Genomic DNA, 15,244 nt, shown 5'->3' on the forward strand with positions numbered 1-15,244 from the left:
GGGGCAGGTTTTAAGGGCGGCATTGAAAAAAGATAGAAGTTGGAGGGGTGCAGGTCATACCTCACAAGCCTTATTGAATTCTTTGAGGACGTGACAAAACACATCGATGAAGTTAGAGCAGTATATGAGGTGTATACAGATTTTAACAAGGCATTTGATAAGGTTCCCATGGTAGGCTCATTCAGAAAGTAGGGAGGCATGGGATTCAGGGAAATTTGACTGTCTGGATAAGAATTTGCTGTCCAATAGGAGACAGAGGGTCGCAGTAGATGGAAAGTACTCAGCCTGGAGCTTGGTGACTAGTGGTGTTCCACAGGGATCTCTTCTGGGACCTCTGCTCTTTGTGATCTTTATAAATGACTTGGATGGGGAAGTGGAAGGAGGGGGTTAGTAAGTTTGCCAATGACACAAAGGTTGGTGGTGTTGTGGACAGCATGGAGGGCTGTTGTAGGTTGCGACGGGGCATTGACAGGATGTGGAGCTGGGCAAAGAAGCAGATGAAATTCAACCTGGAAAAGTGTGAAGTGATTCATTTTGGAAGGTTGAATTTAACAGCAGAATACAGGATTCTTGGCAGAGTGGAGTAACAGCGGGATCTTGGGGCCCACGTCTATAGATCCCTCAAAGTTGCCACCCAAGTTGATAGAGTTATTAAGAAGGCTTATGGTGTGTTGGCTCTCACTGGCAGGGGAATTGATTTTAAGAGCTGTGAGGTTATGCTGCAGCTCTAGAAAACCCTGGTTAGACCACATTTGGAATACTGTGTTCAGTTCTGGTTGCTTCATCATAGGAAGGATGTGAAAGCTTTAGAGAGGGTGCAGAAGAGACTTACCAGAATGCTGCCTGAAATGGAGGGCAGGTCTTATGAGGAAAGTTTGAGGGAGCTAGGGTGAAGAAGGATGAAGGGTAACTTGATAGAGGTGTACAAGATGCTGAGAGGCACAGATAGCCAGAGACTTTTTCCCCAGGGCAGAAATGGCTATCACAAGGGGGCACAATTTTAAGGCGATTGGAGGAAGATATAGGGAAGATGTCAGAGTTAGGTACTTTACACAGAGAATAGTGGTGCATGGAATGCTGTGCCAGCAGTGGTGGTAAAGTCAGGTACATTAGGGACATTTGAAGGGACTCTTGGTTAAGCACATGGATGATAACAAAATGAAGGGTATGTGGGTTCGTTTGATCTTAGAGTAGGACAATAGGTCAGCACAACATCGTGGGCCAAAGGGCCTATGCTGTACAGTACTGTTCTATGTTCTATGTTTAACTTTAACATAAGAAAAAGCTAGGGTGTGGGCTACGTTCTTATTATATTTTGAGGGGGTTCTGTTCTGGTCTGTAACATACGTGAAGGTGGCTATCAATGCTGAGAGTTCACTTTTGAGATTATTACTGCACAGGGAGCTGTAATCGGCTTCACATATTTATCCAAGAAGGATAATGATTGGAAATTGGAAAATATACCTGTGCCTTATAACTAAAAACAAAAGAAGAAAACAAAAGATAATCACGGGTTTATTTATTAATAGGCCGACACGCACTGTTTACAAGAAGCAGAAATTCAGTTGCATCTTACCTGTAACTTAAATCTTGAACATGCTTACTTCCAAGCAACTTCTGAATACTCTTCTTTGTTTCCAGAAGAAGATTTTTGGCAGCAGAGTCCCTCACAGCAATAGCAATGATTCGGCCAGAGTCTTGAGATTTTAGGAAGTTCTGCAGCCTCCTGCTTTCATTGGCGAACTCATGAGTGTCGAACCTGTCAGCCAGCAGCACCTGCCCAGTGTCCTGATCAATCACTCGGACATTCAGTCCACGGGTGGTTGGTTTCTCAAAATACGAGCCGGCCTCCAGCCCCGACGGGGGCAGGCTCCTGGACAGCAGAGTCCACGATGTTTTCTGGGCACCATGCAGCTCTAGCGTGCCCCCAGCCTCCACCCCAATGAACTTCTTGCCAAACTTTGGCACATCCTCACCTTCATCAGATCGGCCACTGAGCGTGATCTTGGCCCTGGATTTATACAGACATTTTTCTGCTCCAATGTGAAGCGCCCCTCCATCCTTTACCAGGATGTAACCACATTTTAGGGAAATATTTTGGGAACCATCTGCACTGTCGGCAAAGACCAACACTCCTGTAGAACAACAGATGCGTGAAAAGCTCTCAGGCAAGTTGAATACATTTAAATGAAGAGGTGAGCCATCATTGTAAGGATAATAGGTAGTAAACATGAGAGCATGAGGGAAAAGGGTAGCTTGATTCACACTTTTAAAAGGAATATGGAAAAAGAAGATTATTCAGTCCCTCACATCTGATCTGCCATTTGGTTATATCATGGCTGACCTGCATCTTAACTCCATTCGCCCTGTAACCCTGATCCCCTGGGATGCTGGAATCGACAGTGATTCACCTTTTTGCAAGGTTCAAGGTTCCAGCTAAACTCCTCGCAACCGCACCCCCACCCCCTCAACCTCCCCCAACCATTTTGTTCTGGCAATAATAATTTCTCTTTATCTATCCGTTCAAATTCTTTACGATTCTAAATACCTCAGATGGATCTCTCCTTCTACTATTCTGGTTCTTTGTTTAAAATGACAGAAATGTGCAGTAGTGTGAACTCTAGATTACGAGTTTTAATGTCAAATTACAATTGTTTAATGCGAATCTCATTCCTTTGGTTCATTTGAGCGACATACTCAAATAATATTCCCAAAAGGAATAATACTCTCAACTAACTGGTACGGTAACCTAAAGCAAGCACTTATTCCCACTCATTCAACTGAAGAAAACTTGCCAGGAGCTGCACGTGGCATTGCTCCAAATCATGTGTCAACCTAGTGAAGCTCCAACAAGGGGCTGCTTGCTGTCAAACAGCACATGCAGCACCCAATGAACAGAGCTAAGCATCTCCATAACCAACAGAGCAGATCTAAGCTACGCAGTAATGCCAAATCAGTCATAAACAGTGGTGGGCAATTAAATGACTAAGATGTGGAGGAGACAAACACCCTCGTCCTCAATGAGGGGAGATCCCAGCACATCATTGTAAAAGACCGTGCATCCATTCTCAGGAAGCAGTGCCAAGTGGCTGATTAATCTTGATTGCCTCTTGAAGTCCCTGCATCTCAGATGTCAGTATTCACTCAGTTTGGTTCACTGCATCCTAAATCAAGGAATGGCTAAAGACAGTGGATTCTGCAAAGGTGATGGAACCTGACAACACTCCAGCAATAGTACTGTAGTCTTGTGTTCCAGAATTGGCCAGGGCCCTAGCCAAATTGCTCCAGTGCATTTATAATACCAGCACCTATCTGGCCATATGGGAAATCGCCCTGGTGTGTCCTGTCAACAAAAAAACTGAACAAATCCAACCTGGCCAATTGTAGCCCCATCAGTTTAATCTCAATCATCAACAAAATGATCAATGGGGCATTCATTAAAATAAAGTTTAAGAGTCGTGAGATCTTGTTGCAGCTCTATAAAACTTTGGTTAGACCGCACTTGGAATACTGCATCCAGTTCTGGGCGCCCTATTATAGGAAAGATGTGGATGCTTTGGAGAGGGTTCAGAGGAGGTTTACCAGGATGCTGCCTGGACTGGAGGGCTTATCTTATGAAGAGAGGTTGACTGAGCTCGGTCTCTTTTCATTGGAGAAAAGGAGGAGGAGAGGGGACCTAATTGAGGTATACAAGATAATGAGAGGCATAGATAGAGTTGATAGCCAGAGACTATTTCCCAGGGCAGAAATGGCTAGCACGAGGGGTCATAGTTTTAAGCTGTTTGGAGGAAAGTATAGAGGGGATGTCAGAGGCAGGTTCTTTACGCAGAGAGTTGTGGGAGCATGGAATGCGTTGCCAGCAGCAGTTGTGGAAGCAAGGTCATTGGGGTCATTTAAGAGACTGCTGGACATGTATATGGTCACAGAAATTTGAGGGTGCATACATGAGGATCAATGGTCGGCACAACATTGTGGGCTGAAGGGCCTGTTCTGTGCTGTACTGTTCTATGTTCTATGTTCTAAAACAGTTCAGTGGTGCTAGTGAGTTTGAGTTCCACCAAGGCCACTAGAATCCTGATCTCATTACAACCTTTGTCCAAACATGGATAAAGGAACTGAACTCCAGAATTGAGGCAAGAGTGTCTGCTTTTGACATCAAGCCTTTTACATTTTGACAGAGTCCCCAGCTAAACTGGAGTCAATGGAAATCAGAGAGAAAACTCTCCAATGGTTGGAGTCATACGTAGCACAAAGGAAAAAGATTGTGGAAAAGACTGAAGGCGAATCATCTCAGTCCCAGGACATCATTGTAGAAGTTCCTCAGAGTAGGATCTTAGGCTCAAACATCTTCAATGACAATCTCTCCATTTTGTTCCATCAGAAGGTCGGAAGTGGGGATGTTTGTTGATAATAGCACATTGTTCCGCACCATTCACACATTCTCAGATAATGAAGCAGTCGATGATCAAATGCTGCAAGACTTGGTGAATATTCAGACTCGGGCTGATTAGTGGCAAGTTACAGTCACACGAGTGCCAGGCAATGTGGTCTCAAGCCAGACAGAAACCAACCAATGGCCCTTGGCACTCAATGGCATTACCATTGCTGAGTCCTCCACTATTAACATTTGGTGCATGACCATGGAACAGAAACTGAACTGGACAAACCATATAAATACTGTGGCCTCAGGAGCAGGACAGAGGCTAGAAATTCTGCGATCAATAACTCACATCCTGACTTCCCAATGCCTGTCCACTACATACAAAGCACAAGTCAAGAACATGATGGAATACTTCCCACTTTCCTGGAGATGTGCAGCTCCAACAATACTCAAGAAGCTTGGCACCAGCCTGGACAAAACAGCCCACCTGATTAACATTCCATCCACCGTCTTAAACATCTACCCCCTTCACCACCAAAGCACAATGTACAGATGTTGTCTGTACCATCTACAAGATGTAATGTTCCAAGTCAACAACTCCTTCCAATCCCACAATCTCTGCCACTTAGAACACAAGGGAACACTACCACCTGCAAATTCTCCTTCAAGCCACACACCATCTGATTCAGAAATATAATCGCTATTCCTTCAGCGTCACTGGTTAAATAAACTGGAGCTCCCATCCTAGCAGCACCTTCGACACGTAAACCGCAACGGTTTAAGAAAATTGCTCACCACCTTCTCAAGGGCAATTAGGGATGGGCAACAAATGCTGCCTTGCCAGCAATGCCCATATCCCATGAAATAATCAGCAAAAATTGGTACAGCACATGTCCCATTGTTTTAAGATGGACATTAATTATGTTTTTAAAGAGTGGAGGTGAGGCAAGATATCTCCTCACTTGCACAAGGAGTGTACAACATGGTTTGATACGGAGCAATGTGTGCCACGATCTCAAATCAGGAACGCACTGGGACCCACTGTAGTGGTCTGCTGTTGTGATCCCTGCTAAGTCACAATGTGTATCAGTGTGGTTGGGAAAGGTGTGACAACAACTGATTCTGCAATAAAACAATCAATGCGTCAACTCTGGGCAAGGTACTAATCGAGTTTCCAGCATCCCACCTGGAGCAGAGTTCACAATTCAGCGAGAACTGGAGTAGGTGCAAAAACAAATATATTTGCTGTCATCTGTATCATTTGATTAATGACGGAAATGGCTGGAATACTTCTCTCTAGGGAAAAACCAAAAGCTCAAGAGATAGAGGTATTTGAATTCATGCACAGGGCAGTCCGAACTAGATTAGAATATATAACATCCATAAAGTAGCCCTAACAAATACAATAAGAGAAAAGTCATTACTCAGAGAATGTGGAACTCTCTTGCCTTGGAGCAAAGATGTATAAACATATATTGAGATACATAGCATGAATACAATGAAAGGGAAGCTAGACTTGGGAGGGCGTAAGTGTTGAACTCTTATGCAGTGAATGTGTTTGAAACAGTGTATAACTTGTGATGTAATTCTTGAGGGAATAGAGCAGTTCGGCCAAATGGCCTATTTCAATGCAGTAAAGTTCTATATAATTTTTTTTGCCTTCACAAGACATGGGTAGATCATTTCGAGGTGGTCTGGTGAAAGGCTACACTCTTAATGGTACAACAGTTAAAAACAATAGCATTATTCAATAGTTCCAAGAAAAAGTTACTCAGCCAAAACAAAAGCCACCACCTCTGGATGACTAATATGAACATGATAAATAAAAAAGCACAATTTTCTCTTCGATAGACACTGTAATGGAAATGGTCATCTTACCTCCATGCTGAATGATAATGGAATGAACAGTTGCTGATGAAACTAGTCTGAGATTATCTCCGCTCTTGATGATGACTCTTTTGTGTTTGTTATGACCCGGTTTCCAATCCCTAAATCCGAATTTCTGATCAGGGCAGTTCTCTGAAATATCACAAAACAATAAATGACCTCAGTCCCCGACTGGTAAAATCAAATCCCTATTGTTAATATAAAAGAAGCATAAATCCTGGAGTCGACATTTGTAATGTTAAACATTTTGATTACTTCCAAAATGAGGTGGTGGTTTGGGCCAGAGTAAATAAGGTGGCATTAGTTCCAGTGGCACAAGAGGACACAGGTTAAAGGGAACTGATAAAAAGAACCAAAAAGGAGACGAGAACTTCTTGTTTTAAAAGTGTCCATAATTTCTTGTGATCTAAAACACACCGCCTGAAAGAGCAGTGGGAATAAATTCAAAAGCAACTTTCAAAACTAATCGGACAAATACTTCAGAAAGAAACATTTATAGGATAATGCAGATAGGGCAGTAATAATAAAATAGCCCAGCCAGCACCACACAAGACAGGATGATGGACGAAATGGCCTCCTCCTGTGCCTCAAAATTAATCCAACCGATGCTTGGATAAAATCCAATTAGAAATTTTAAGTACCCTCATTCCCAAACATGTTCCAAAACTAGAATGCTGAAGTCAGTAAAAACCGTAAGCAAGGCAACAAGATTGTAAGCTAAAAGGACTAAAGCATATAGAATTAACATGCTATGTTTGCAGTAAGATGGTGTTTATATTTCATAGCTGACAATTCAGTTTTGTTCACTACAATCACCACAATGGAGTGGATCACATTAAACCAAAAACACTATCAATGACTGATTAGGTTGAACAACCTATTTTTGTGCTGTAGTTTCTAAACAGATCCTCACCAAAAAAAAAATGAAAGTTTTCTGACTGAAAACATGCTATACTTTTTTTTAAAAACTGAAAAGGTGCAGCTGGCTTTACAGTGAACAACGGGTGTGATTACAGGAATAAACTATGACCTTGAAAGACCACATTGAATTGCAGTTTTGCTTCACGGAAATAGAATACTGTGAATTGCCCAAGAATGACAGAGAAGAAGACAGCCGGAAAATGGTTGCAACAGTTTGTAGAAAATGGGAGGAATCGATCTAAAGCACTGTGGTTGCAGGAGGGTGGAATTTCTAAACAGAACTTGTTGACATTCTTTTCAGTTCACAAATCCCTGCAATGCAGACAGGGGACATTCGGCCCATTGAGTCTGCATCGACCCTCCAAAGATTATTCCCCACATTCCCATAATCCAACATTTCTGATAGCTAATCCACCCAATCTGCATCACCATGGACACTACAGGGCAATTTAGCATGGCTAATCCACCTAGTCTGCACATTTTAGGATTGTGGAAAGAAACCAAAGCACCTACAGACACAGGGAGAACATGCAAACTCCATAGAGACTGCTATCCAAGGCTAAAATCAAACCCATATCCCTGGCACTGTGAAGCAGCAGTGCTAACCATTGTACCACCATGTTGCCCTTTTCAAGTTCCTTACAACAGGACTGGCAAACCATTAATGCTACATTACTCACCAATAAATCTTTATATCTTTTAATGCCTTTAATAGAGCAAAAGTGTTCCAAAGAGCTTTAAAAGGACCATTAACAAACAAAATGTAACATAGAGATATCAGTGTAGGTGAGGGGTATCTCAGAGGTGAAGAGAGAGACAGATAAGGGCATAGATTTCCAGAGGCAGGGAAATCAGAGATGTGCGAGAGTCTAGAATTGGAGCAGCGCGGAGGCCAGAAAAAGGTTACAGTGGGGCGAGGCAACAGAGGGCCTTGAAAAGAAACTGGAGAACATTTTGTTTAAAATTTGAGGCATTGTCAGACTGGGGGCCAGTGTCTGTCAGTGAGCAGAGGAATAGATGAGCAGATAGGGCTTTATGCAAGATAGGATATGGGGTGCAGAGTTTTACACTAGCTCAAATGTGTGGAAGGTGAAGAATCAGTCACAGCAGCATTGGAATTGCCAAATCTATAGGTAGCCAATTCATGGAGGAGGGCTTCAGCAGCAGATAAAAGAAGGGAGAGGTAGTAACAAGCAACATCATGGAAATGGGAATATGCAATCTTGGTGATAGAGTGGAAAAAGTGTTGAGGTTCATTGCAGGGATATATAAGTCACAGGATTGTATGCAAGCATCTTCAGCCGAAGGAGATGTATCAAGGTGTTCAAAATCATGAAAGGTCTAGATGGGTTAGATAAAGAAAAACTGTTCCTACTGACAGAACAGCCAAGAACCATAAAAGATACAAGTTCAAAGTGTTTTGCAAAAAGATCCAAAGATGACATGAGAAATACGAGGTTTAAGCAGTGAGTGCTTTGGATCTCGAATGTGCAAGAAGTTGGTGAACTGATGTTTTCAAAAAGGGATGGGATGAGCACCTGAAGACAAAAATTGCAACACTTTAGAGAAAAGGGGTGACACAGTGGCTCAGTGGTTAACACTGCTGTCTCACAGCACCAATGACCTGGTCTTCACAACAAGAGGAACTGAATATAGGAGCAAAGTGGTCCTTCTGCAGCTGTACAGGTGAGACCGCACCTGGAGTATTGTGTGCAGTTTTGGTCTCCAAATCTGAGGAAGGACATTCTGACTGTTGAGGGAGTGCAGCATAAGTTCATGAGGTCAATTCCCAGAATGGCGGGACTATCATATGTTGAAAGATTGGAGCGACTGAGCTTGTATACACTTGAGTTTAGGAGGATAAGAGGGGATCTGATTGAGGTGTATAAGATAATTAAAGGATTGGACACTCTAGAGGCAGGAAGCATGTTTCCGTTGATGGGGGAGTCCAGAACCAGAGGACACAGTTTAAAAATAAGGGGTAGGCCATTTAGAACAGAGTTGAGGAAAAACTTCTTCACTCAGAGAGTGGTGGATATATGGAATGCTCTGCCCCAGAAGGAAGTGGAGGCCATGTCTCTGGATAGTTTCAAGAACGAGATAGATAGAGCTCTTAAAGATAGTGGAATCAAGGGTTATGGGGATAAGGCAGGAACAGGATACTGATTGTGGATGATCAGCCATGATCATAATGAATGGTGGTGCTGGCTCGAAGGGCCGAATGGCCTACTCCTGCACCTATTGTCTATTGGTCTGATTCCAGCCTCAGGCGACTGTCTGTATGGCGTTTACACATTCTCCCTGAATCTGCGTGGCTTCTCTCCAGGTGCTCTGGTTTCCTCTCACAGTCCAAAGATATGCAGGCTAGATGGGTTAACAGGTTTAATTGCCCTGTAGTGTCCAGAGATGCACAGGCTAGGTGGATTCACCATGAGAAATGCAGGGTTACAGAGATGGGAGGGATCTGGGTGGATGCTTTTTAGAGGGTCAGTGTGGATTTGACGGGCTGAATGGCTTACTTCCACATTGCAGGGATTCTAATGAAAAGGCAGGTGAATGAAACTACCTGAGTTACTCTCACAGAGAACTAAAATTGACACAATGGGCCTAATGGCCTCCTCCCGTGCTATAATCATTTGCGATTCTATATGCTTGCAAAGATCATGAGTTTGACTGGACACTTACCATCTTGTTTCAACTTGGAATTTGTTCCCAATACAACTGCGAGCACAATAAGCAATATACCCATAGAAATACCAAAGCATATGCAGCTACTCTTCAGTTTCTTTCTCCTGGAGTCAGACCTGTGCCGTTGATCATTTCCTCTCCGTGTAAAGATGGCTTGATTATCCATTTTGGAAGAGGACCGCTGCACAGTGGGATCAGTCACCCTAGGAGCAGGGGGCGGCCGGACAGGCATCACCCTGCCAGGGATATAGCCTGGGGATTGGCAATGCCTCCCATTCAAAGCCGAGCTGTACGGGAGGGAGTGAGCAGGCCTCTTCTTATCCTCCTGCATGTCGCCAGTCAGCTGTGGGGAATAAAAGAGGCATGTGGTTTAGGACTGTTGAAAACAAAAGCGCCAGCAAAATCCTATTTCTGCCACTGCCTGTTAACAGAGTTGTTAATACCACAGAAGAGCCTCAAGCTGCAATCTCAAGAGAGCTTCCATGCTTTATTCTACTCCAATCCTTTCATCTTGTGCTCAAAGCATTTGGCTAATGTGCAGGGTAGCTTGGATGTAAACTCCTTGCAGTCTATGCGCTCAAAGAAACAATACGGTCTTTGTACTGTTCCTCTGACAATGAGTCATGGCTATAATGTACACAAAAGGAAAGATGTTCCAATAGAAGGAAATACGACCAAGAGTCAAACTGTTAAGAGTGTGCACTTAGAAGCAAAGAGACATTGGTTGCGTTCCAGCTATTCACGAGCACTCGATTCACTAAGACATGGGCAGATGCTGTAACACAGCCCTCAGTGTATGGCCCTGGGAACTGCCAAAACTTGCTGAAGAGTAGCTAGTCAGTTCATAAAAAGCTGCTCAACAGACAGTACAATCTTAGAGTTTAGCAAAAACAAACAAACAAATATCGCCAAACATTGCATTGTAGGTTACAAGGAAAAGATTTGCATTTCAGTTGCATTTTTCACAACTTCCGGGCACTTTAAAGATCTTTACTGCTGATATAAATAAACATTGCAATGAATTTGACACATCACAATCCCACAACAATGATTCGAACCTCTGTTTTAGGCATTGGTTGAGGGGTAAATATTGTCCAAAAAGTCCACGAGTATTCCCCCACTCTTCAAATATACCACGGGGAGCGGGGGAGAAGGGACCTTAGTTTAAAGCCTCAGCAACTCTAGTAGTGCACCACTCCCTCAATTTGGTGCTGAGGTGTTAATTTAGATTGTGTTCTGGTCTCTGAAGTCAAGCCTCACCTCATTACCTTCTGAATCAGAGTTGAGTGTGCAATGCCTTCTTCACTATTTGGGTTAATACCAACTTTCAATTAAATAGTTCTTTTACTATATTAAACCAACCCTGATGGGCTTCACAAAAACATTAACAGTCAAAACATGACACCAAGGCACTTAAGTGGGTATCAGGTCGAGTGGTCAAAAATTTGATCTCAGAGGTAGGTTTTAATAGATCATCTCATAGGATCTTAGAGGAAAGAGAGAGGTCAAGACATAGTGAGATTTAGGGAGGGAATTCCAGAGAGCGTGGTCTATGCATCTGAGGGTATAGCCACCAATAATGAACAGATTAAAATTTAGAATGTGTCAGAGGTCAGGACTGAGGGAGTGTGGAAATCTCAAAGGGTTGCAGGGCTAGGGAAGGCAGAGGTAGAGAGGAGTAAGGCGAAGGACAGATCTGAACATAAGGATTTATAACTGAGACATTGCCAAATTAGATGCAATGCAGCTTAGCGAACAATGGGTTATAGGTGAATGGATGGTGGGACCCAGAAACGGGATATTCATGCACCTTTCCGATGCATCGAAATCAGTTCTGTGAGTGTAATTAAAATATCAGTCATCTCTTAGTGGCAAAATACCCTGGGCCAAGTCATCACATATTGAATGTGGCCCCTTCTGACATCCACATTGCTACATATTATTGTTGGTCTTGGTATGGTGCCCACCAGCTGCAGGACGATCCAGCGCCTGGAAACGTAGGATCAGCACACAGCAGTATGTCACTACCACAATTTCCTGGCTCAAGATCACACGCAACCTACCATTTTGTGTCGGCTAATTTCTATTCTGCAGCGTCTCACTTCTCTTGGCATTCAATCCTTCGTGTGAGAGTGTGTGCATGTCTGTGCATCAGTGGTACAGGATACTGGAGAAGAAAGCTAGGAAACAAACTGACCACTTTTATAATTTCAAAGCTTTCGAATCAAGGAGAACAGATTGGGTGGATAAATAGAGAGAAACTTTTTCATCTAACACTCGGGGACCACAATCTAAGCAGTGAAGCCAGATCCTTTTGGCAATGAAATTACAAAATTGTTCTCCAATCAAACTTCTACCACCCTTTGTAACTTTCTTATACATGTGGCAATTATTGCCAAGTTGATGTTAAATCTGAGATTGATAGATTTTTGTCAACCAAAAGTATTGAAAGGAATCATGGTGCAATAGTGGGTTTGTGTGTTGCAATCAACCACCATTTTGCTGAAAGGTAGAACATGTTAACAGGCCGAATGGCCTCGTCCTGTTCTTATAATCGAATCCTACCATTCTCCTTGTCCTGCTTCTACTAAACCACTTGTACACTGTTTATCATTTTCTGGTCTGGCAAAGGGGTGAACATGAAAAGACCAACTTAACTTCTCCATAGCATGTGACTGAGTCAGCAGCACACAGGTCTCTGAATCACAAAGTTCTGGGTTCAACTTCCACTCCAGGGCTTGAGCACAACAGTCAGGTTTAATACTCTAGTGCAGTGCTGAAATGTACAGTCTTCCAAATGAGATGTTAAACTGATGGCCCATCTGACTGGCTCAGGTGAATGTAAAAGGACCCAAAGCATCATGCTGCTAAACAATAGGGGAGTTCACCCCAGAGGCCAGAGTCAATATTTAGCCCCTGCAAAACAACGTCACAAGACTTAGATAATCTGGTCATTAGCACACAAAAGTGGTGGGAGTTTGAGACAGTTTGAGCTGAATGGCCATCTATCCCAAGTCATTCTATGACAGTTATTGAGTCAATACAGTTGTGTCAGTTACCTTTTGGACAAACAGAACTTCCACCCAACAGAGATTCTTTCATCCTTCATGCCATCTTAATTTAAATCTTGAATATGTTGAACAGTTTTCAGTTTTAAAGCTTACCTGGTTATATAATTCAGAATGCATTAGGCTCATGAAACACTGTCTTCAGCTTTTAAAAGTTGGATATCTATTTCTATATCTGTGGGCAGCATATGGTGGCTTGCAATGCCAGGGACTCGGGTTCAATTCCACCCTCAGGCAACTGTCTTTGTGGAGTTTACACATTCTCCCTGTGCCTGTGAGGGTTTTCTCTGGGCGCTCTGGTTTCTTCCCACAGTCCAAAGATGTACAGGTTAGGTGGACTGGCCATGCTAAATTGCCCACAGTATCCAGGGATGTGCAGGTTGAGTGGACTAGCCATTGGAAATGCAGGATTGGGGAGCAGGTCTAGGTGGGATGCTCTTTAGAGGGTTGGTGTGAACTCAATCGGCTGAATGGTCTGCTTCCACATTGTAGGGATTCTGTGATTTCACAATTCAACTTTTTTTCAATTATTAACTCATGGGACATGGTTGTCCTTGGGTAGGCCAATACTTACTGCTCATTCTTGATTGATTTGCAGAAGAGGATGGCAAGTTGCAAGAAAATCTATAGTACTGTCTGGAACACTGCACCAGGATTTGACCTGGTGTCAGCAAACGAACAAGGATATAGTTCAGGATCACCAATCTGTCCTGGTTCACCCACGTTAATGCAACAGTCAAGAAAGTGCATCAACGTCTCTATTTCCTCAAGAGGCTAAGGAAATTTGGCATGTCCACAAGGATTCTTGGTCATTTTTATAGATGTAGCATAGAAAGCATCCCACCTGGATGAATCACAGCATAGTATGGCAACTACTATTCCCAAGACTGCAAGAAACTACACAGTTGTGAACACGGCCCAGTCCATCATGCAAACCAGCCATCCATCCATTGACTCCATCTATACTTCCTGCCGGCTCAGGAAGGCAACCAACTTAATCAAAGATCCCTCCCACCTCGGTTATACTCTCTTCCACCTTCTTTCCATCAGACAGAAGATATAAAAGTTTGAATACACTTACAAACAGATTAAAAAGCAGCTTCTTCTTCACTCTTATCAGACTTGTGAACGGACCTCTCAAATATTCATTCTGATCTCTCTCTCTGCATGTTCTCTGCGACTGTAACACTATATTCTACACTCTGTTCTGCTACCCTGATGCACTTTATATTAGGCCACCAGCTTGTATAGCACACAAAACAACACTTTTCACTGTATCTTAGTGCATGTGACAGTAATAAATCAAACTCAAACTCAAGGTTGCAGGTGGTGATGGTCTCATGGACGTGCTGCCTTTTCCTTCCGGCCAATAGAGGTTGCAGGATTGGAAGCTGCTATTGAAGGAACCTTACCAAGTTGCTGCATCACACCTTGCAGACGATACACTCTGCTGCCACTGTGCATCGATGACAAAGGGAGTGAAACTGATGGTGGGGAATTGGGTGCAAATCAAGTAGGACACTTTGTCCTGGATACTGTCAAACTTTTTGAGTATTGTTGGAGCTGCATGCCATCCCAGGGCTGATTTATGCCTGGCATTGCAGAGCAGGGAGAAGAGTTGCTCACTACAGAATTCTTAGCCTCTGACCTGCTTTCGTAATCGTGGTATGCGTGTGTCCAGTTCAGTTCAGTTTCTGGTTAATGGTTATCCCTTAGGATGTCAATAGGACTGGCCTATACTCCGTACTAATCTCCTCCTGCCATTCTTCATCTAAACTGATCAGCATATCCTTCTATTCATTTCTCCCTCAGGTATTTTGAGCCTCCTGTTAAATGCTTGTCTCCCATTTGTCTTGGCAATACTCTGTAATAGCAGGTTCCACACTCACATCATTCCTTGAGTATAGGAGTTTCTCTTAAAAACACTCAAGTTTATTAGTGGCTATCTTATGTTTATGGCTCCTAATTTTCGTCTCGCCTACAAATGGAAACATCTTGTGCCAATTTGGTTTGGCGAGAGAGAGGGGGAGTGGAAATCAAATTCTGTTTTATTACACATTGATACAGTGAATGAAAATTAAAGCATGCAGTACTCACTCCACAAGTTTAAAACGTGGATGGCAAACTCCGATTTTAAAAAAAAAATCGCACAAAATAAGTTTACTCACAAGGACAGTGATTTCTGAAAAGCACCATGTGGAAATCAAACTGAAACAACAGTCTTATGGCTCACTGTTTTCCAATTTATATTTTCTGCCCTCAGAGGGAAAAATGTGCGGCCTGCCCAAACACATCACGT

At 43.0% G+C, this 15,244-nt stretch overlaps 1 protein-coding gene across 2 annotated transcripts in view; it reads right to left on the minus strand.

Annotated features, from left to right (window-relative positions):
* cemip2 (cell migration inducing hyaluronidase 2) overlaps positions 1-15,244 on the minus strand; it is an 85,876-nt gene that overhangs the window by 48,201 nt on the left and 22,431 nt on the right. For both annotated transcript variants that reach the window (XM_048527164.2, XM_048527163.2), the window contains exons 2-4: positions 9,875-10,220; positions 6,260-6,400; positions 1,577-2,135 (exon numbers count right to left, since the gene is read on the minus strand). In XM_048527164.2, the coding sequence (XP_048383121.1) occupies positions 1,577-2,135; positions 6,260-6,400; positions 9,875-10,208 (1,034 nt within the window). In that variant the 5' untranslated portion in view covers positions 10,209-10,220. The remainder of the gene's footprint in view (positions 1-1,576; positions 2,136-6,259; positions 6,401-9,874; positions 10,221-15,244) is intronic.

Source organism: Stegostoma tigrinum, chromosome 3 (assembly GCF_030684315.1).
Source record: "Stegostoma tigrinum isolate sSteTig4 chromosome 3, sSteTig4.hap1, whole genome shotgun sequence".
Classification (NCBI taxonomy): domain Eukaryota; kingdom Metazoa; phylum Chordata; class Chondrichthyes; order Orectolobiformes; family Stegostomatidae; genus Stegostoma; species Stegostoma tigrinum.